The 23,679-nt window shown below is 46.2% G+C and overlaps 1 protein-coding gene across 1 annotated transcript; it reads right to left on the minus strand.

Annotated features, from left to right (window-relative positions):
• Positions 1-867: 867 nt before the first annotated feature.
• Positions 868-23,425, minus strand: LOC309387500 (uncharacterized protein). Its single transcript, XM_081944003.1, has 8 exons — positions 23,352-23,425; positions 22,641-22,724; positions 21,866-21,925; positions 20,380-20,445; positions 6,614-6,679; positions 5,851-5,904; positions 3,728-3,890; positions 868-1,200 (listed from the first exon to the last, which is right to left on the minus strand). The coding sequence occupies exons 1-8, from the start codon at positions 23,359-23,361 to the stop codon at positions 1,047-1,049; spliced, it is 657 nt and encodes a 218-aa protein (XP_081800129.1). The 5' UTR covers positions 23,362-23,425; the 3' UTR covers positions 868-1,046.
• Between the last annotated feature and the right edge of the window lie 254 nt (positions 23,426-23,679).

Genomic DNA, 23,679 nt, shown 5'->3' on the forward strand with positions numbered 1-23,679 from the left:
TCTCTGCCTTGTTTTTTTAATATGTGAGTGATGTCTGTAGAGAAAAAGACAAGGACATCCCAGGGGAGCTGATTAAACCATATCAGAAAAGTTAACCTTACAGATGGCAGCTGTTGTTCTTTAAAAGGGGAGCTTTGGAAGGAGGAGGTCCATCAGTGAGATCAAATCGGCTCCCCTCCAGGTTCATAAGAGCGGAGATAACATACTTTTGAAATACAAAATGGACATCTGTGAACAAATTCACAGGAGTAGATTAAGGAAAAGATCTGAAATCCAAGGTAGTGTACATCAAGGATCCCCAACTCCCAGTCCGTGGACTGGCACTGGGCTGCAGTATGCCAGAAACCGGTCTGCACCAACAAGCGAAGCCCCATCTGCGGAATAAAGGTAGCATGTGAAACCACACCCTCTCCGGTTCATGAAAAAAACTCTCTCCACAGAACTGATCCCTGGTGCCTAAAAAGTTGGGGGCCGCTGGTGTACATGATCTTGGTTGGCCTCAAAAGTTAAGCTGGTGTCTTGTTATGGGTAGCTTCTCTTTAGTTCAAACAATTTATTCAAGGTTTTTGTAGGAGGCACTTCCTGAGAGGAAAAAACGTTGAAAGACAATATTCAGCCATATGCCTTCAAATGTCCAAAGGAAACCATAACAACAATCCTCACTACCTACTAAATGTTTTTTATTGTTTCAATCTGTTATATTGTTATCATTCAGTTGTTTTATATTGTGTTAACTGTTTGTAAGCAGCCCAGAGTCATATACTGTATATGAGATGGTTAGCTATATAAATGGAAAGAAATAAAAGGTACAAAAAAGTAGAATAAAAATCATACACGTTTATTAGAATTACAACAATTGCTTAAAAGTTGAATCACATCATTATTTAAATAGAGCTCTATTATTTTACATTACATATAAAAGAATAATTAAAAACTATTGAAATTCTTTACATTTAAAACAAAGTTATAGGCACGTAGCTAAATAGATACGTACTGCTTTCACTCTTTGCTACTTCTTTTAACTAGGTTCAAGCTGCTTTTTTAGACTAATGGGGTGGTCTATTTTCATGTTTGTCTTGCGAGCCTTCTGACTCATCTGAATATGATGTTACTTCATCCACAATGTTCACCATAGCATTGAAGGATATTACTTCGTGTTCATCTGTTTGTGTACATCTGGTTTGACCTGGACCCTGGTCTCTAGGATTGTAGAATGGTGTGGGGAAATAAGTACAGTCAATTTATCACATGATTTAATCTCATTCATATCATCATAAAATACCTTGCTATGTATCTTACTACGTAATGATGATTTTAAAAGCCACCAGGTATGCACATGTATGCACACTCTTCTTAGTTGTGCCTACAGCAAAGGCCCAAATTGTTAAAAAACAGGAAAGTGAGCAAAAGCACTTCTTAGGTCCATTATATCCCATTTCTGTATTCCAGTGTTTCTAAAACTTGGCAACTTTAAGATGAGGGGACTTCAACTCCCAGAATTCTTCAGTCAGCCTTGGGGGATGGGAGGGACGTGGGTGGGGGGAGAATTCTTGCTGGTTGGGGAATTCTGGAAGTTGACATTCCCTTATCTTAAAGTTGCAAGATTGAGAAACACTGTTATATTCAGAGGCTTCTTAGTTTTTCCATAATCTTTTTAAGTTTTATGTTTATGTATTTATTATTGCAATTTCTGTGCTACTCCAAAAAGACTCCAAAGGAGGGACTACAAGAATATAAAAATAACTAATTCCCCAAACCAATGACTACCTTCCTATCCATCCATTAACACAGGAAAATCAATAACAGGGACCCTGCCAAATTAAAGGTGTTCCAGAAAAACTAGGTCTAAGCCGCTTTCCAAAATGCCAACCTACCTGAGAACTATTCCAAAGGGAGATGGGTAGAAACACAAAGATCACACATTTGTGCCGTTTCTAGTACACATGAACTGGCTCTCAAATTAGATCAAACTTCAGGATCCCCCCCACCCCCCAGTTGAAAGCACAGGACCTCAATGCATAAAATCAGATACAGGAAGTTGTCAACTTACAATAGTTCATTTAGTGACCGAAGTTTGCAGCACAGCGCAAAGCCTCAGCCAGCCTAGCTTGGCCCAGTCCAGCCCCCTTCACTGCCTTGCACTCTGCCTACCTAAACTGACCTTCGCTGTTCTCTGCTGCTGCTGAGATACACCTGACCTGACATAACTGTATACAAAGCAGTTGTCAACCCTGAAGCTGAACTGAACGAAGCCATTTTGAGGCTTCAGTGTTGCCACACTGGAGCTGAGGGATAGGGAGGGGGGAATAGAGATAGCTTTTGTAGCCAAAACAAAATACTTTCTCCTGGGAACCAAGGACATTCTCACACCTGGTCAGAGAGAGGAGGAGGAGTGATGTTACCGGGCAACTGGACTGCGCCTTGATTGGACCATGTGACTGGGGAAGGAGATTTTTTTTAAATTAGGTGAACATCGCAGGAACCTTCAGAATCGGTTTTCACCAGAACTGTGCCAATATGATATATCCAATAAAGCTATTTTTTGAGGATTCTACCTGCCTCGGAGTTTTGTTTGCTATGGGTGTATTACTTGGAACCCTGACAGCAGTTCCTGGTCATGCCAGGCCTTCTTCCCAAGGCCACTTGTGCCATTCTCAAAATAGCGCACACTATTCATTCTCCCAAGTAGTACACTCTGTTCTCACGATGCTTCAAAAGGCCCTTGGAAAGCTTTGGACCTCCCAAGAATGAGCACGTTATTTGTAGACTGAATGATGACAAGACATTACAGCAAAAGGCTGCAAAGTCAAATGGCCCGCTTCAGATTCCTAGTCATTTTATCAGGCTTTCTTTCAAAGTCTTCAATTTGATTTTTATTATCTCATGTTTTCTATTCTCGGTCTCCAAACCATTAACAGACTCAAATCAGACATCATTTGCCCTTAAAAGATATTTCTCTTTCTTCAAATCTGGCAGCTGCTCTGAATTTGCTAACACGTTCCTTCCATTTATCTTATACCACCCAAGATCAGCATTTGGTTTCTCAATCGATCAACCAACAATAGTTGCAACTGCTTCAGTAAACGGCTCCAAGTCCAGGCAGTGAGCAATGATGAATTAAAAAGTCAACATAAGACTATGCATCATCATCATCAAGACGTGCTGAGGGAAAATGTTTTTAAGACCCTTAGGGGAGGGAACATCTCATCATGTAATTATGTGGGGCCTACAAGAGTCTGGAATGGCCCTGATTATTATGAGCCACCCAGCCAGATACATTATATGCTGGTGATACAGTGGTTAAAATCCAGTACTGCAGGCTAACTCACTGCTCACTGCCAGCAGTTCGATCCTCACCGGTTCAATTTTGACTCAGGCTTCTATCCTTCTGAGATGGGTAAAATGAGGACCCAGAATGTTGGGGGCAATATGCTGACTCTGTAAACCACTTAAAAAGGGCTGTAAAATACTATGAAGCAGTATATAAGTCTAAGTGCTATTGCTATGCTTAGATCTCAATCAGTTGTTTTTAAGGTCACCTGCCTTAAACTTATTGCTGTTGCCCTGTGTTTGCATATCTGGAAATCTGCTAAAACCTTCCTCCATTTCCATCAGCAATGGCATATCTGACTCTACTATGATATTTATAATATTTAGCTAGTGCTACACAAAAATGCATATGGGGGGAATTACCCCTTTAGAAGGGGTACCTGAGGGGTAAACTTACCTCTTTTCTTTGGTACATTCATAGATTCCAAAGGCAGAACACCCAAGAAGAATTAATGAAATCAATAATGTAATAATAGAGATGGGAAGCAGTATCTTTTCCTCAATTCCTTTTTTCTGATGAACTTGGCCACTTCTTTCAATCTGATGTAATCTGTCTGAAACTTAAACATAATGGAGGTTGGGGAAAATTTAAAAAATGTTATTAAATGAGTCAAGTGGACATACTTAAATGTAATTGCATGAAATAATTACATTATCTATTTGTATAAAATATAAACTAATCATAATTGCAAAACTAATACTCAATTCTTTTCCATGTGCTGATTTTGTGTCTGTAGAAGAGGAGGAGGAGGAGGAGAAAGAATGCAATGTGGAACCACTCAAATACTTATCTTTCTTTGTAGCCTGAAACAGAACAATTCTACTATTTCTTATGTTTTATCTATTATTGTGACTTACAAACCTACTGTGTATATGTATATATGTGAGTGCTTGAGTGAAAAAGAAACAGAAAAATCTCTCCTACCATATATTGAGTTTGTGTCAGTACACTGCATATGTCTCTTGGTGGGATATAGAAAACTTTGATGGTTTTCAGAATAATTTCTAGATTAGAGATTCCAGCTGTGAGTGTGTCCAAGTAAAACAGGACTTTAATTATATGAACAGCATACTGGCCCAAATGTGCAAAAACAGACTAGTACTGTTCTTGCTGTTAGCCACATATGCTACCTATGACACAGGTGTGACCAAAATTGAGGTACAGTTGGCTCCAATCCTGCTGCTTTTCTGAAAGGCCTTTAAAATTGGTTTTGTGGGTCTGGGGACCACAAATGAAGATGGAGGTGATCAAGTGATGTTGTTGCTGCCACGAGGAGTGGGAAGGGTTTTTATTATGGTAAAAAAAATTGTGAAGGTCAGGATGGGGAGGAACTAATTTTGATTCAGCTCTGGGAAGATGGCTTTGGGTTTTAGCCCTCCAGAATTTGGTGATATTTCATTTTTAATTCTGGATGGGGTTGAATTTCCCCGACTGAGCAGATGTGCAATTTGAGTTCTCTCCTGAACTCATGGCTCTCATTCATGGGTCTTTGTACAGATTCATCCTTTCTGGATTGGAAAGCCATGCTCACGGACATTCATGCCTTGGTGACTTCCCATTTGGATTACTGAAATGTGGTTTGCATGGGGCTGCCCTTGAAAATCATACCGAAGCAACTGGTTCAGGATGCAGTGTTGCACTCAATGCTGGATGCGTTTAGGTTTACCCAGGTTACACGTCTGTTGTGCAAGCTGCACAGGCTCTCAGTTTCTTTCTGGATGCAATTCAAGGTGCTGATTATCACTTTTAAAGCTCTACAGTGTAGCCACAGGACAAGGTTATTTGTAGAATGGTCTCCCCCCTAGATTATCTGCCTGTTCTGCCAGAATGGATAGAGTAGGCATGCTCCAGATCTAAGATAGCTTGTGGTTGTAATCGTTTGATATGTACTGCTTGTTTTGGTTGAAATATGGGTTCCCCTTCTTATGTGGCATTTCTTTTTAGTAAAATTTGAATTAGAAATAAATTAGAAATAAAAATATATAAATTGTATAAAATACATTTGTAGATGTTAAAATCATTCCATGAATTTATGGTGAAAATTGCAATTTTTCATGTCATTTTTTATGAGGAAGTGCTGTCATAATTGTGGGGTAAACTTTTCCTAATACAAACAGCAAATTATATTGTGTCAACCAAAATGAAATGTATCCCCAGAAGAGGATAATTTAGAAGTAATTTACAAAGCTGGGTCTCCAGCTTTATAAAATGTGTGAATAAATACATTTTTATTGCACTCAGAGATACTGTTAGGCATATCGATGGGGTTGTGGAAATTATAGACACTGTGTCCTTCTGATGCTAAAAATGTCTGCTGTGAATGCCAAGGAATTTAAACAATGCTTCATGAACAGTGCCAATTTCTGACTGTTCAGGTCAGATTCCTTAGAATTTGGTATTATCTCTTTACTAGCAGTAAATATGGGATTTACAGATTATATAATCCTTGTGGCAAATAATTATAAATGTAGTTAGATTCATATAACATGAGATTTAACTATGCTAAATCATGTTCTTACTTGGTATTGGTTGGAAAAACAAGTTTCGAGGAATATCTTGATCATCCCGTAATCCTGTAATAAATGTAAATAAGCAATCCAATTAAAATACTCAGAACGATACATGCTTATTTTCAAAAGAAAGTAAATTACCTTTATTTTGATTCATTTCATAGTTGGGCAATGCTTCTGTTCCTTCTAGTCATATTTTTTATTTATATCTATGAGACAACTCAAAAAGCATACTTGTAAATCACTAACATCTGTGGGTGAAGTTTACATTTTGGGTCATTTATATTTTTGGGGCTGGTTTAAAATGCAAATCTTGTAGAACCTTGATGTACATATTGTGTATCTTTTTCCTGCAATATATATGCACACCCAAACACAATTGTCAGCTGTGCCACCAAATGTTGGCTGCACAATTTAAGACACGCTCAGGCTCATAGATGGAAATTGTCCACCCCTGAGATCTGTAAGCATGACCTACATAAGCTGCAGTAGCTACAGTGCTATAAAACATTCTTCAGGCATCACCCACATTATGAGTGTAGCTAATTCAAACAAATTATGAGCGACCTATTGAAAACAAACTCAGATATTAAATCTGCATCTTATTCTGTATGGCAGTTTTTCTCAAATGTTACCCGAATGCCTTGATTCTGAAGTTTCTTTGCTCCCCCAAAGAAGGCAGTTGTGTTGGGAAAATACTGGTGAAAATGCTAGTAACAAAACATGTCATTAGATCTATAACAAGCATCACTCATCTTAAACAGAAGTGTACCTTCTATTGGAAGGTCCATGGGGGGCTCGTCTGTATTCACTGTAGGATAATGAGGGCCGAATATATCTAAAATTCAAAACAACAAGGATAGAACAAGACTTCGGAAAGAAAGATGCTGCATGTAAGTTAGTTGGAAAGAAAGTTAAGCTACAATATTTGTAATAGGTTTCGTTTGCCAGAATTCCTTCCTTCCTTCCCTCCCTCCCTCCCTCCCTCCCTTCCATAATATTATTCTGCTGCCTTTTTTTGAAAGCCAAAGCCTCTTTTATTCCCCAAAAGAGTTAATTATTTAAAACTTCAAAGTTTTAAGACCCATTCTACCAAGAATGTCCCAGTACAGTAGGATCACTGGGACCAGTCATATCCTAGTTTTGTCTAGATATTAAGTTCTTAGCATATGCACAAAGGACTTTTTATTTCAGCCTTGGAAATGATCTTTAATTAAATCATAAATGTGAATGAGAAACATTTCACCAGCTATACCACTGTATATAAAGAATTAAATAGAAAAAGATTTTGTGGAAAACCAACAAGAATATCATTATTCAGGAGGAGGAGCTGACGTCGCAACAACATGACATGCAATCTCGGAGCTCCAAGATCGGAGTCGATACTTTTGCCACTGGATGGTCCTTTTGGACCTAAACCATCCTGAAGAGACGGTGACAGGGAAAAGTACGTCCTGCTGATCTCAGGTACACCGCAAAGTCCCTGATTGATTTAGGAGAATCTCTTTTTGCCATTGATGCTGCTGAAATTGGGACAACTCCGGAATGGGAGGAAAATGGAAAGAGAAAGTGTGTCCATCTGGTGAGGAAATCTTATTATAAAAGAGACTACCCCCAAAAATTAAAGCTAAATTAAATTTAAAAACAGAAGAGAACAAGCAGCAAAATTAAGCTACATTAGATAGTGTGTTATTCTTTTTTAAAAAAAATCTTTTAATGATGGAACTTTTGCAAATGTTTCCTATTTTTTAAATTGAATGGATTAGTTTTTCTTCTACTACTTTTTATATTCTTTTTTTTATACTTATGGATTAAAATCTTTTTCCTTATTTTTTATAATGCTGGATTGGATGGTTTTTGGGTTTTTTTGCTCCATTTAAGAATTTTGTTTTTTTTAAGCTTGGAATATAAAGAAGATATAAAAGGAATACAAAGAAGGCTGTAATAACAGAGGGAAAGGAAGTAACACTGCTACTTGGAGGCTGGACGCTTGAAAGGCTTGGAAATATTGTCTTTTCTTTTTTCTCTTTGATCATTTGACTTTGCATTTCAAGGTTCCTCGGCTTGTTTACAGAGAGTGATAGTGAGAAGAGCATGGTTTGTTTATACAGGTGCTCTTTGGGAGCTTTATTGGCAGCTGGAGTGGAGTGAAAACAAAGCCTTGTCTTGAAAGATTATAAAGATTATAAACTTGCTTTAAATTTAATAAAAAGTTTTCAATGCCAGAGTGGCAGTGTTTACAAGTTGGAAGAATGGCGCAACATGAAAAAGAAACTTTAACATTGCAAAAGATTATGTTTGAAATTCAAAAATTATTAGAAGTAACAGAGAAAATTGAGAAGAGATTGGAGAACATAGATCATAGAACAGTAAAATTTGATGGAAAAATTGAGGCTGTTCATCAAATGAAGAAAGCGGAGGTCAGAGTTCTAAAAACTGAAGGAAAAAAAAAACAAAGAGACAAGAAAATGGTTGATACTGACAGTGAACTGAGTGTGGTTGGAAATGGAAAGAGTAGAATATGGAAAGGGGAGATAGATGGACTGGAGCTCTACCTCAGATTTCAAAGTATAGAAGAAGAAAAGAGAGAAGAATTGATGGAACTACTATAAGGAGAGAAATTTTGTCAGAAGCATTAGTGATAACCAAAGATAAGCTGATCGAAGAAGCAGATGGAGGGTCGTGTACAAGATATGCAATAAGTAATAAGTTACAAAGAGAAGTCCATACAAAACTTACTAAGGAAATAACCAGAATACTAATGCCACAAATGGCAAGAAACATAAGACTGCACTATTACTGGAAAGATACAGGTTGATGTAATGAAAGCTTATAATAAAAAATTAAGTCAAATTTAGTTAAATTTAGAGCACTATGTATAAAATGAAGTGATAATGGATACAGTTAAATAATTGATTGATCATGATAATAATGTGTTGTGGCCCAGCCGGTGCCGCTGTCACCAGACTCCGAGAGTGATACTCCATACGAGTCAGCTACAGAAGAGATGTGCGATCCTGGACAGGATTCGGAGGCTGAGCAGGAATCCGAGAGTCTGGTCGGCCACCAGGTGGCGCCAGAGGCATGGAGCAGCGGTGAGAGCGAGAGGAGGAGGACTCCCATTGCCCTGCCTTGGAGCAGCGGAGAGGATAGTGACTCAGGACTTAGTAGGGCGTTTCGGGATGCTCGTTTCTGGCGCGCCCACAAACGCAAGGAGCGTGGGCGTAATTATAGGCAGTAAAGAGCTCTCAGGTGCTGTTGGGAGACGCCCTTTTTAGGTTATAAAAGGGTTGACTCTGGACAGGCTCTGCGTAGCAATCAACAAAGGACTTTGGACAGCAACTCTAGTCTGGGATCCTGGCAAGCTGGATTGCTGCTTTTGTGTGTTCTGTCTTTGTGAGTTCTGTCTTGGTGGCTTGCTGCCACAAAGCCTCTTGTCTGTTGGTGTAATAAACCTTGTTCCCTTGTACTGTTCCGGAGTGTGTGTACTGTGTGGGCAACGGAGGAAGGGGGGGTCGGAACAGATTGATTGCTACCCCAAACGTATCTCCATTCAGCTATGATGGAGCAACTTCAGGCGGAGAATGCTCTCTTCGCACAGCAACTTGCCTTGCTAACAGCGCAGGTTGCACAGCTGTCTGCTCCTGCCAACCCCCCACCCCCCCAGCAGCAACGAAGGAAATGCCCAGTGGCCATGCCGGATAAGTTTGATGGCAGTCCGAAACTTTTCCCGGCGTTCCTGGGCCAATGCCGGTTGTTCATTGCCTTGAGAGCGGAGGACTTTCCCACCGACCAGACGAAGGTGGGCTTTGTGATAAGCTTGCTCTCAGGCACAGCAGCACGGTGGGCTACGCCTTTGCTGACTCAGCCGAGCCCCCTGCTGGATGACTTCCAGGGTTTTTGCACTCATCTTCGGCTGACGTTCGAAGACCCCATCAAAGGAGAAACAGCCACCAGACTCCTGAAAGAGTTGCACCAAGGGCGTGGTTCTTTACTGGACTACATTACCGAGTTTCGGCTGCTCAGTCAGGACTCTGAGTGGAATGAGCCAGCCCTTATGGATGCTTTTCAGGATGGCCTGTCAGAGGACCTGCAGGATGAGCTGGTGAGAGTGGACAGGCCTCCAACGTTTGACGCATTGGTTCATCTATGCCTCCGGATTGACGGCCGGCTGCAGAGGTGGAGGCCTCGCCGAGCGTCCCGGGAGGTGCTGAGAGTGCCAGTTCCACGAGAGACTCCTGTCCCACGAGAGGAGCCCATGGAGTTGGGTGCAGCCAGACCCCGCTTGTCACGCACGGAGATGGAGAGACGGCGTGCAGGGGGGTTGTGTTTTTACTGTGGGGATCCGGGACATCTGGCTACGGGTTGCCCCAAGAAGGGAGGTAGAGGGGCTGCACGGTCTACGCCCCCCCCTCAACGACGGACCTCCGTCTCGGGAAACGGGGAAAGCCCGATCTGAGGGAGACTTCGGGTCGGGCACAGGCTGGAACAGAGGCGGAGGGGCCTCCACGACATCTGATTCTTGCAGCGCACATTCTCTTGTCGGGTAGTCCGCAAGGAATACCAGCCCATGCCTTGGTCGATTCCGGGGCTACCACGAATTTTATGGATGCAGCGTTTGTCACGAAATATCACGTCCCTCTGTGCCCAGTAGACCCTCCGATGCGAGTGGAGACCATTGACGGCCGGGTGCTTCTGTCTGGGCCCATCAAGAACGCCACGCAGCCTTTGTGCCTGATCCTCGGGGAGCATGAGGAGGCCATTCAATTTTACGTGGCTTCGGGTCTGCATTTCCCCGTGGTGTTGGGCTTGGCTTGGCTGCGGGCGCACGATCCCCAGATCCACTGGTCACAGAACCGCATCTCGTTCCCGTCCTTGCAATGCGTGGACCATACCCGTCATGTTTGCGCGGCTCAGGTGCCCAGTTCGGCCGAGGTGACAGTGCCGCCGGATTTAGCGGAGTTCGCGGACGTGTTTAGCGAGCAGGAGGCGGATCAACTGCCACCGCACCGGCCTTACGACTGTCCCATTGACCTGGTACCTGATGCGAAACTCCCGACGGGCCGCCTATACTCCATGTCTGAACCGGAGTTGGCCGCATTGCGGGACTTCCTTGACAAGAACCTGGCCCGGGGTTTTATCCGGCCTTCGTCTTCGCCCTTGTCTGCCCCGGTTTTGTTCGTCAAAAAGAAGACCAGGGATCTAAGACTTTGTTGCGATTACCGGCGCTTGAACGCCATCAAGATCCGTAATCGCTACCCGTTGCCTCTGATTCCCGAGTTGTTGGAGCGGCTCCGGGAGGCCGTGGTGTTTACAAAACTGGACTTACGTGGAGCTTACAATCTGGTCCGAGTCAGGGCGGGGGACGAATGGAAGACAGCCTTTGGCACCCGATACGGACATTTTGAGTATACGGTCATGCCGTTCGGGTTGACCAATGCCCCAGCTGTCTTCCAACATTTTATGAACGATATCTTTCGGGACCTTTTGGATCAGTTTGTCGTCATCTACCTGGACGACATCTTGATCTACTCTACGTCCCGGAAGGATCATCAACAGCACTTGCGTCAGGTCTTGCAGCACCTTCGAAAGCATCGCTTGTTTGCCAAGCTGGAGAAGTGTCAGTTCTGGCAGACCACCATCGAGTTCCTGGGGCACCGTATATCCCCTGAAGGAATTGCGATGGAGCCAGGCAAGGTGGAGGCATTACGAAGTTGGCAATCTCCTCGACGGATGAAAGACGTTCAGAGACTCCTCGGGTTTGCCAACTACTACCGGTCCTTCATCCCCGGCTTTGCTTTCTTGACCGCGCCCCTCACTCGACTCCTGCAAAAGAAAGTGCCGTTTCACTGGGGGTCCACGGAACAACAAGCGTTCGTGGCCTTGAAGCGCGCTTTTACAAAGGAGCCGATCTTGAAACACCCTGATCCCCATCGCCCCTTTGTAGTCGAGGCGGATGCGTCCGACATCGCGGTGGGGGCGGTGTTATTGCAGGCTCACGCCCCTGATGGCACCCTTTTCCCTTGCGCCTATTACTCTCGGAAACTCAATCCTTCCGAGCGCAATTATACCATCTGGGAGAAGGAGTTGCTGGCTATCAAGGCGGCGTTCGAAGCCTGGCGACATCACCTGGAGGGGGCCAGGCATCAGGTCGAAGTCCGGACAGACCATCGGAATCTGGAGTTTTTGACAACAGCGCGGAAGCTCAATCAGCGCCAGATCCGGTGGTCTCTGTTTTTTGCCTGGTTCCACTTCAAGGTCACGTATATCCCCAGTGCCTTGAACCAGAGGGCGGATGCCCTATCTAGAAAGCCGGAGTACTCAGACCCTGCTGACTCCCTGCCCCCCCGGACGGTCCTACCCGTCGAGTCCTTCGCTGCAATCCAGGAACCCGTGGATTTACGGTCGTTGATACGGAATGCGCAGCGAAACGACGAGTGGGTGGAACAACGGCGGGCAGAGGTAGGGCCGACATCCCCATGGACCTTTGACGAGGACCTTTTGAGGTATCGGGATCGGCTCTACGTGCCTGCAGGACCGCTCCGTGGATTGGTTCTCTCCCAATGTCATGACACTCCGGCAGCGGGACACTTTGGCCTGTTCAAAACTTTGCACCTGGTTTCCCGTACGTTTTGGTGGCCTCGCCTGCGACATGACGTGCAGACGTACGTCACGTCATGTGTGCAGTGTCGACAGGCCAAATCAGCGACGGGAGCTCCTCCAGGCTTGCTACAGCCATTGCCGACCCCGGACAGACCCTGGGGAGCCATGTCCATGGACTTCTTGACGGAACTGCCTCCGTCGTCTGGTTTCACTACGGTCCTAGTGGTGGTGGACATGCTCACCAAGATGGCGCATTTCATCCCCTGCCGGAGATTGCCGACAGCCCGCGCCACCGCCCGCATGTTCATCCAGCACGTGTTCCGGCTGCACGGCCTACCTGACCGGGTCGTCTCCGATCGTGGTACACAATTCACGGCCCAGTTCTGGAAAGGGCTGATGGCCGCTCTTGACGTTCAAGTTTGTCTGTCCTCGGCGCACCATCCCGAAACCGATGGAGGGACGGAGAAGGTGATTGGGATTCTGGAACAATATCTGCGCTGCTTCGTGAACCAGCAGCAGAACAATTGGGCGGAGTACCTCGCCGTGGCGGAGTTTGCGTTCAACAACTCGCAGCACTCCTCCACACGGACGACGCCTTTCATGGCGAACGTCGGGTACCACCCTCGTTTTTTCCCTCTCACCCCCGTGGACTCTCCGGTCCCCGCAGCGCAGGATTTCCTCTCTGAGCTTCAGGCGGTTCACCAGATGGTGCGCCGCTACTTGAATCAGGCGAAGGAGGATTACAAGCGGGTGGCGGACAGGTCTCGCCGTGCGGTGCCGGAATTGGCCGTGGGTGATCGCGTGTGGTTGTCCACGCGGCATCTTCCGTCCCACCGGCCTACGAGGAAGTTGGACCACCGGTATCTGGGGCCGTTCCCTGTGGAGGCCGTTATCAATCCGGTGGCCTATCGCCTGACCCTCCCGCGCTCGATGCGAGTACACCCGGTGTTCCATCGCTCGCTCCTGATCCCTGAGCGGTCGGATTGTCCTCTCCGACGTCCCTCTTCACCCCTGCCGTCGTCGCCTGACGTGCACGCACGGCCATCGCACAGAGTGACCCGGATCCGTGACTCGAGATGGCTCAAGGGTCGGTTCCAGTATTTGGTCGACTGGGCGGACGAGGACTCGGACCAGGGGTCCTGGACCGATGCGACGGCTGTGCATGCTCCAGCTTTGGTGTGGGCCTATCATGGACAATTTCCCTCTCGACCGCATCCCGAGCGTCAGGCCCGGGGGAAGGGCCCTGCGGTGAGGGATAGTGTTGTGGCCCAGCCGGTGCCGCTGTCACCAGACTCCGAGAGTGATACTCCATACGAGTCAGCTACAGAAGAGATGTGCGATCCTGGACAGGATTCGGAGGCTGAGCAGGAATCCGAGAGTCTGGTCGGCCACCAGGTGGCGCCAGAGGCATGGAGCAGCGGTGAAAGCGAGTGGAGGAGGACTCCCATTGCCCTGCCTTGGAGCAGCGGAGAGGATAGTGACTCAGGACTTAGTAGGGCGTTTCGGGATGCTCGTTTCTGGCGCGCCCACAAACGCAAGGAGCGTGGGCGTAATTATAGGCAGTAAAGAGCTCTCAGGTGCTGTTGGGAGACGCCCTTTTTAGGTTATAAAAGGGTTGACTCTGGACAGGCTCTGCGTAGCAATCAACAAAGGACTTTGGACAGCAACTCTAGTCTGGGATCCTGGCAAGCTGGATTGCTGCTTTTGTGTGTTCTGTCTTTGTGAGTTCTGTCTTGGTGGCTTGCTGCCACAAAGCCTCTTGTCTGTTGGTGTAATAAACCTTGTTCCCTTGTACTGTTCCGGAGTGTGTGTACTGTGTGGGCAACGGAGGAAGGGGGGGTCGGAACAGATTGATTGCTACCCCAAACGTATCTCCATTCAGCTATGATGGAGCAACTTCAGGCGGAGAATGCTCTCTTCGCACAGCAACTTGCCTTGCTAACAGCGCAGGTTGCACAGCTGTCTGCTCCTGCCAACCCCCCACCCCCCCAGCAGCAACGAAGGAAATGCCCAGTGGCCATGCCGGATAAGTTTGATGGCAGTCCGAAACTTTTCCCGGCGTTCCTGGGCCAATGCCGGTTGTTCATTGCCTTGAGAGCGGAGGACTTTCCCACCGACCAGACGAAGGTGGGCTTTGTGATAAGCTTGCTCTCAGGCACAGCAGCACGGTGGGCTACGCCTTTGCTGACTCAGCCGAGCCCCCTGCTGGATGACTTCCAGGGTTTTTGCACTCATCTTCGGCTGACGTTCGAAGACCCCATCAAAGGAGAAACAGCCACCAGACTCCTGAAAGAGTTGCACCAAGGGCGTGGTTCTTTACTGGACTACATTACCGAGTTTCGGCTGCTCAGTCAGGACTCTGAGTGGAATGAGCCAGCCCTTATGGATGCTTTTCAGGATGGCCTGTCAGAGGACCTGCAGGATGAGCTGGTGAGAGTGGACAGGCCTCCAACGTTTGACGCATTGGTTCATCTATGCCTCCGGATTGACGGCCGGCTGCAGAGGTGGAGGCCTCGCCGAGCGTCCCGGGAGGTGCTGAGAGTGCCAGTTCCACGAGAGACTCCTGTCCCACGAGAGGAGCCCATGGAGTTGGGTGCAGCCAGACCCCGCTTGTCACGCACGGAGATGGAGAGACGGCGTGCAGGGGGGTTGTGTTTTTACTGTGGGGATCCGGGACATCTGGCTACGGGTTGCCCCAAGAAGGGAGGTAGAGGGGCTGCACGGTCTACGCCCCCCCCTCAACGACGGACCTCCGTCTCGGGAAACGGGGAAAGCCCGATCTGAGGGAGACTTCGGGTCGGGCACAGGCTGGAACAGAGGCGGAGGGGCCTCCACGACATCTGATTCTTGCAGCGCACATTCTCTTGTCGGGTAGTCCGCAAGGAATACCAGCCCATGCCTTGGTCGATTCCGGGGCTACCACGAATTTTATGGATGCAGCGTTTGTCACGAAATATCACGTCCCTCTGTGCCCAGTAGACCCTCCGATGCGAGTGGAGACCATTGACGGCCGGGTGCTTCTGTCTGGGCCCATCAAGAACGCCACGCAGCCTTTGTGCCTGATCCTCGGGGAGCATGAGGAGGCCATTCAATTTTACGTGGCTTCGGGTCTGCATTTCCCCGTGGTGTTGGGCTTGGCTTGGCTGCGGGCGCACGATCCCCAGATCCACTGGTCGCAGAACCGCATCTCGTTCCCGTCCTTGCAATGCGTGGACCATACCCGTCATGTTTGCGCGGCTCAGGTGCCCAGTTCGGCCGAGGTGACAGTGCCGCCGGATTTAGCGGAGTTCGCGGACGTGTTTAGCGAGCAGGAGGCGGATCAACTGCCACCGCACCGGCCTTACGACTGTCCCATTGACCTGGTACCTGATGCGAAACTCCCGACGGGCCGCCTATACTCCATGTCTGAACCGGAGTTGGCCGCATTGCGGGACTTCCTTGACAAGAACCTGGCCCGGGGTTTTATCCGGCCTTCGTCTTCGCCCTTGTCTGCCCCGGTTTTGTTCGTCAAAAAGAAGACCGGGGATCTAAGACTTTGTTGCGATTACCGGCGCTTGAACGCCATCACGATCCGTAATCGCTACCCGTTGCCTCTGATTCCCGAGTTGTTGGAGCGGCTCCGGGAGGCCGTGGTGTTTACAAAACTGGACTTACGTGGAGCTTACAATCTGGTCCGAGTCAGGGCGGGGGACGAATGGAAGACAGCCTTTGGCACCCGATACGGACATTTTGAGTATACGGTCATGCCGTTCGGGTTGACCAATGCCCCAGCTGTCTTCCAACATTTTATGAACGATATCTTTCGGGACCTTTTGGATCAGTTTGTCGTCATCTACCTGGACGACATCTTGATCTACTCTACGTCCCGGAAGGATCATCAACAGCACTTGCGTCAGGTCTTGCAGCGCCTCCGAAAGCATCGCTTGTTTGCCAAGCTGGAGAAGTGTCAGTTCTGGCAGACCACCATCGAGTTCCTGGGGCACCGTATATCCCCTGAAGGAATTGCGATGGAGCCAGGCAAGGTGGAGGCATTACGAAGTTGGCAATCTCCTCGACGGATGAAAGACGTTCAGAGACTCCTCGGGTTTGCCAACTACTACCGGTCCTTCATCCCCGGCTTTGCTTTCTTGACCGCGCCCCTCACTCGACTCCTGCAAAAGAAAGTGCCGTTTCACTGGGGGTCCACGGAACAACAAGCGTTCGTGGCCTTGAAGCGCGCTTTTACAAAGGAGCCGATCTTGAAACACCCTGATCCCCATCGCCCCTTTGTAGTCGAGGCGGATGCGTCCGACATCGCGGTGGGGGTGGTGTTATTGCAGGCTCACGCCCCTGATGGCACCCTTTTCCCTTGCGCCTATTACTCTCGGAAACTCAATCCTTCCGAGCGCAATTATACCATCTGGGAGAAGGAGTTGCTGGCTATCAAGGCGGCGTTCGAAGCCTGGCGACATCACCTGGAGGGGGCCAGGCATCAGGTCGAAGTCCGGACAGACCATCGGAATCTGGAGTTTTTGACAACAGCGCGGAAGCTCAATCAGCGCCAGATCCGGTGGTCTCTGTTTTTTGCCTGGTTCCACTTCAAGGTCACGTATATCCCCAGTGCCTTGAACCAGAGGGCGGATGCCCTATCTAGAAAGCCGGAGTACTCAGACCCTGCTGACTCCCTGCCCCCCCGGACGGTCCTACCCGTCGAGTCCTTCGCTGCAATCCAGGAACCCGTGGATTTACGGTCGTTGATACGGAATGCGCAGCGAAACGACGAGTGGGTGGAACAACGGCGGGCAGAGGTAGGGCCGACATCCCCATGGACCTTTGACGAGGACCTTTTGAGGTATCGGGATCGGCTCTACGTGCCTGCAGGACCGCTCCGTGGATTGGTTCTCTCCCAATGTCATGACACTCCGGCAGCGGGACACTTTGGCCTGTTCAAAACTTTGCACCTGGTTTCCCGTACGTTTTGGTGGCCTCGCCTGCGACATGACGTGCAGACGTACGTCACGTCATGTGTGCAGTGTCGACAGGCCAAATCAGCGACGGGAGCTCCTCCAGGCTTGCTACAGCCATTGCCGACCCCGGACAGACCCTGGGGAGCCATGTCCATGGACTTCTTGACGGAACTGCCTCCGTCGTCTGGTTTCACTACGGTCCTAGTGGTGGTGGACATGCTCACCAAGATGGCGCATTTCATCCCCTGCCGGAGATTGCCGACAGCCCGCGCCACCGCCCGCATGTTCATCCAGCACGTGTTCCAGCTGCACGGCCTACCTGACCGGGTCGTCTCCGATCGTGGTACACAATTCACGGCCCAGTTCTGGAAAGGGCTGATGGCCGCTCTTGACGTTCAAGTTTGTCTGTCCTCGGCGCACCATCCCGAAACCGATGGAGGGACGGAGAAGGTGATTGGGATTCTGGAACAATATCTGCGCTGCTTCGTGAACCAGCAGCAGAACAATTGGGCGGAGTACCTCGCCGTGGCGGAGTTTGCGTTCAACAACTCGCAGCACTCCTCCACACGGACGACGCCTTTCATGGCGAATGTCGGGTACCACCCTCGTTTTTTCCCTCTCACCCCCGTGGACTCTCCGGTCCCCCCAGCGCAGGATTTCCTCTCTGAGCTTCAGGCGGTTCACCAGATGGTGCGCCGCTACGTGAATCAGGCGAAGGAGGATTACAAGCGGGTGGCGGACAGGTCTCGCCGTGCGGTGCCGGAATTGGCCGTGGGTGATCGCGTGTGGTTGTCCACGCGGCATCTTCCGTCCCACCGGCCTACGAGGAAGTTGGACCACCGGTATCTGGGGCCGTTCCCTGTGGAGGCCGTTATCAATCCGGTGGCCTATCGCCTGACCCTCCCGCGCTCGATGCGAGTACACCCGGTGTTCCATCGCTCGCTCCTGATCCCTGAGCGGTCGGATTGTCCTCTCCGACGTCCCTCTTCACCCCTGCCGTCGTCGCCTGACGTGCACGCACGGCCATCGCACAGAGTGACCCGGATCCGTGACTCGAGATGGCTCAAGGGTCGGTTCCAGTATTTGGTCGACTGGGCGGACGAGGACTCGGACCAGGGGTCCTGGACCGATGCGACGGCTGTGCATGCTCCAGCTTTGGTGCGGGCCTATCATGGACAATTTCCCTCTCGACCGCATCCCGAGCGTCAGGCCCGGGGGAAGGGCCCTGCGGTGAGGGATAGTGTTGTGGCCCAGCCGGTGCCGCTGTCACCAGACTCCGAGAGTGATACTCCATACGAGTCAGCTACAGAAGAGATGTGCGATCCTGGACAGGATTCGGAGGCTGAGCAGGAATCCGAGAATCTGGTCGGCCACCAGGTGGCGCCAGAGGCATGGAGCAGCAGTGAGAGCGAGAGGAGGAGGACACCCATTGCCCTGCCTTGGAGCAGCGGAGAGGATAGTGACTCAGGACTTAGTAGGGCGTTTCGGGATGCTCGTTTCCGGCGCGCCCACAAACGCAAGGAGCGTGGGCGTAATTATAGGCAGTAAAGAGCTCTCAGGTGCTGTTGGGAGACACCCTTTTTAGGTTATAAAAGGGTTGACTCTGGACAGGCTCTGCGTAGCAATCAACAAAGGACTTTGGACAGCAACTCTAGTCTGGGATCCTGGCAAGCTGGATTGCTGCTTTTGTGTGTTCTGTCTTTGTGAGTTCTGTCTTGGTGGCTTGCTGCCACAAAGCCTCTTGTCTGTTGGTGTAATAAACCTTGTTCCCTTGTACTGTTCCGGAGTGTGTGTACTGTGTGGGCAACGGAGGAAGGGGGGGTCGGAACAATAATGCATATCTATGTATTGGTTTGATAAGAGGAAATTTGATATAAATTGCAAATGGTGACTATGAAAGGAGGTTTAGAAACTCTGTTATTAAATATATCCAATTTTTATTTAGAACATGTTATAAAGATGTAATGTTACTGGATCATATTGCCATTATGTGGTTTTGCTTTAAATCTGGAATTTTTTATATAAAAGGATGTAAAAACAATTATAGTCAAATGAAGGTTGAGGTATGAAGATAGTAATATATATAAATATATTTGATTTAAAATATATGATTTGTTATGAATTGTAGGTGATGACTGTGGAAGGGATGCACGGAAGTTTTTGTAACCAAACTACACACTTTCTACAATTTGTAATGGAAGATGGTTTTGTGCGGGTTTTTTTTTGTGTGTGTGTTTTGTCTGTTTGTGTTTATTCAAAAATTTTAAAAAAATCTTTATACAAAAATATCCTTTATTCAGGCTTCCCCATATAGGCTTCACTTAACAGATTCCTATGTCTTTGTAAAACTGAAATCATTGCACACCCTCTTTTCTTTTTTCTTTTCTTTTTTCTTTCTTTAATAAAGTCCTTGTAAAATAAAGACCAGGAAGCTTGCTGAAAATATGCCTGTCTTGTCTATTATGATCCCATGAAATTTAAGAGAACTGAGTCCAAAGCTTGTTCTTATCCAAGCTCCAGATTTTAAACTGTAGCCCCCCCTGTCACTCAGAAATCGAATGAGCTGCTCTGGGCTCTACAGAAGGAGTTTTCAGAATTTTTCAATCTTGGAACTCCTGAAGGAAGATCAAAAGCTCCAGTGATAGAAAATTGACTGCATTTGCACGAAAGTCTTCATTTTTTACTATGATTTCTCACTCTGAATGAAAACTGAAAGCTGTGCAAACATTCTAATAGCCCAGAAGTGGGAAAACAATTTTGTAATAATTTTCTGATTTTTTTTTTTAAAGAAGCAATTTAAACCAGCACCTGCAGCCTAAAATGATATAATCCATTCTGAAAGATCAGGACATTTTCAGAAGGTTATTATATTCTTCTGCATAAGTATAGTAACTACTTTTTTATTATTCTTATTGACAGATCAAAGGATCCTAACCCAGCATTTTAATAATATATTTTGCAGAATGTCATGTCCCTTAGAAAATCTTACCTTCTGAAGGGTTATCTTTGCTTTCTATCTTTTGGGATTGACCAACACCAAACAGGTTCACTGACACTGCAAGATAACATTGATTTCTTTAGTAACCTAGTCTACTTATAGCTTATATATCAACCCATTTGATATTTTAAAATTTATGAACTGATACTCAAACTTCATAGACCATATTGCAATATTACAATATTGCAATATTTTTTACACCCTAGAGAGTACATTAATTGCACCAGATTTGATAAAATTGTGATTTGGCCCTCTTTGTATTAAAAATTCTAATTATATTTTGGTCTTGTTGTATTCGGGTCTTTTCCTGTGCAAGATTGAGATTGTCTTGGCAACGTTTCAGCAAGGTCTCACTCGCCATCTTCAGGCTGGGTTTATATATATACACACACACACACACACAAATGCCAGTTTCCAGTTGTTAAATTATCTAAACTTTTCCATTGTTGACTATTATAGATTTATAGATTTAGCAACTATAAGTAAAAATGGATCTAATAGCTCCTTAGTAAATCCTACCTTTTAAAATGGGGTACTCGGTTTGCATCCCTAGGGATTGTTTGATTCCAAGTTCATCCACTGCAAAATAATGTATGTTTCTGTAGTAACCTACTCTACTTATAGGTTATGTATCAATCCACCTGATATTTAAAACTTTTTGAACTGATAAACCTTATAGACTTACAGCACTGGCAATATTCAGAAACCACAATATTCATTTTAAGGAGAGTTTAACCTAAAAGCAAGGGTGCTTTTAACCTAAAAGCAAAGGATGGAAGGATTTACATGGGGGCTGCCCTTGAAGTGCACCCGGAGGCTTCAGCTGGTCCAGAATGCGGCCGCACGGGTTGTCATGGGGGTATCTAGGTGCTCCCATGTTACACCCTTTTAGGCGGCCTGCACTGGTTGCCGGTTGTTTTCCGGGTGCGATTCAAGGTATTAATTATGACCTTTAAAGCACTCCATGGCTTAGGCCCAGGGTACCTGCGAGACCACCTACTGCCACCAGTAGCCTCCCACCGTCCAGTACGATCCCACAGAGTTGGCCTCCTCAGGGTGCCATCGGCCAGGCAGTGTCGGCTGGTGACCCCCAGGAGGAGAGCCTTCTCTGTGAGAGCGCCTTCCCTCTGGAATGAGCTGCCCTCGGAGCTTTGCATAATCCCTGACCTCCGGTCCTTCCGACGCGCCCTAAAAAGTTGGCTTTTCCAGCAAGCCAGCCTGGCCTGTTAATTTTAACTTATTTTAAATGTATTGTTTTTTTTTAATTCGGTTTGTTTTTTTGGATATGGATTTAATCTTTTTTAACTTTTGGGATGTGTGTTTTTTAATGTTGTACGCCGCCCTCCAGCCCTACCCTGCTGGAGAAGTACCTCATTATTTTCCAGGTGGCAATACTTTGGCATTATGTCTACCTAGCCTGTTACATTGGCTTTTGTTTTATGACTTGTGGATCTGATAGCCCCTTAATAAATCTTACCCTTTAAAATGGGGTACTCGGTTTGTGTCTCTGGGGGTTGTTTGATGCCAAGCTCATCCACTGCAAGATAACGTATGTTTCTTTAGTATGCCTATAGCTTATTTAATAAAATACAACAAAGAGAAAAGAAACAAACATAGAATAACAAGAAATATATACACATATATAGTCATCTCATTCTCTCTCTCTCTCTCTCTCTCTCTCCCTCCCTCCCTCCCTCTCTCTTGTATATATGTATCACATTCTACATAACAGTCTCAACAAAGAGTTGTTGGCTACATTTCACTGTAATTGTCTATGTACTGTATAAACTATGTCTTTTACACAGCTCAATCATATATTGATATAACATCAGATCCTCAATCAGTTAAAGAATAGGGGGCCAACAGAGGAACAATATTTCTTAGCCGCAGTACCCAACTTCTGGCTTATTTTCTTCCTCTCTAAGAGTTACCTGCAGTTAAAAAACAAAACAAAACCCCCACACACCACCACACAAACCCCGCCCCCAAAAATATCTCTTCTATTTAAAGAAGAAGATTTGAGGAATCAGTCTTTTGCTCTCTGCTAAAACAAGTATTGTCTCTCTCCCTCAGGAAGTTGTTGGCTAGAGAAATCTAAGATAATGATATTGAAAATGTCATCTTCTGTATCCTGATAAGGGAACTCCATCCCAAACAGTAAAAATGATGATTTAAAGGGTTGATGGGGAACTAGAGGATTAAATCAAATAGGTCATGCAATGAAAGAACAACTGCAGCATCAATCAACTTACAATAATCCCGTAAGATCTTCAAGCTTTGTTTTAGCTTCTCGGTTTCCTTATTTTCCTTTAATGCTGAATTCTTTAATGGAATTCCTAACAAAAAAAGGAAGGAAGGAAGGAAGGAAGGAAGGAAGGAAGGAAGGAAAGAAAGAAAGAAAGAAAGAAAGAAAGAAAGAAAGAAAGAAAAAGAGAAAGCAAATTCACTAAAATATTACACTAAGAGATAGCTGACCAAGAACAATGGAAGATATAATAATTTAATGTTTTCTATCATTGTTTTTATGATGTTTGTAAGCCACTCAAGAGTCACCTGACAATGAGATGAGTGGCATATACAGTTATTAATTACATTCATATAAGCGTACTGATTGATGAATAAACTAGAATTAGAGTATAAATGAATAGCAGCACTGGAAGATGCTAAACCCTACACTCAGCTAAACAGTGGGTCAGGTCCAATCCAAGATTCAAATTATGCTTTCTGTATTTTTGAGAAGTGAGTAACTGGCGGCCCCTCTTGCTTGGATGAGTTTTTTTTGTGCATGTGTCAACTCTTTTGTGATCAAGTCCTACATAAATGGGGGTAAAAAGCCAGGCTGTCAAACAGCAAAATCAAGAGAAAATATGAAATATCTTCCTCAAATGTATACTTCAAAAATACAATTTTTAAGCATTGTATAATCATGGCTAAAGTGCTGAACTAGAATAATGGAAACTTACCCTGAGCCATGGAAGCTCATTCGTTTGAGGCCATTAACTTATTCTCAGTTCAACCTATCCCAAATATTATTACGGGGGGAAATGTAAAATGGAAAACATATATCATCATAAGATTTTTGAGGGAAAGTCACAATATAAATCTAGCAAATAAAAATCATTATTTCAGAATAAATTTATATCCTAACAAAGATTTTATAGATCTGTACCTTTAGCAACTGCTCCTAGACATATTAGAAAATATAAAAATATGTGAAATGGGGGATCCATGGTTAATATCCAAAGTACCCAACTTCACAAGAAACAGAGTGAGTTTCACTGTATTTTCCCA

This window comes from Natrix helvetica, assembly GCF_964273705.1.
Source record: "Natrix helvetica genome assembly, chromosome: 2".
In the NCBI taxonomy this organism is placed as follows: Eukaryota; Metazoa; Chordata; class Lepidosauria; order Squamata; family Natricidae; genus Natrix; species Natrix helvetica.

Coding starts and splice junctions, on each gene's coding strand:
- LOC309387500 (XM_081944003.1), bottom strand. Junction 20,446..21,865: donor CGAGTACCCCATTTTAAAGG/GTAAGATTTATT, acceptor GTTATCTTGCAG/TGTCAGTGAACCTGTTTGGT. Junction 6,680..20,379: donor CAAAGATAACCCTTCAGAAG/GTAAGATTTTCT, acceptor TTTGAATTTTAG/ATATATTCGGCCCTCATTAT.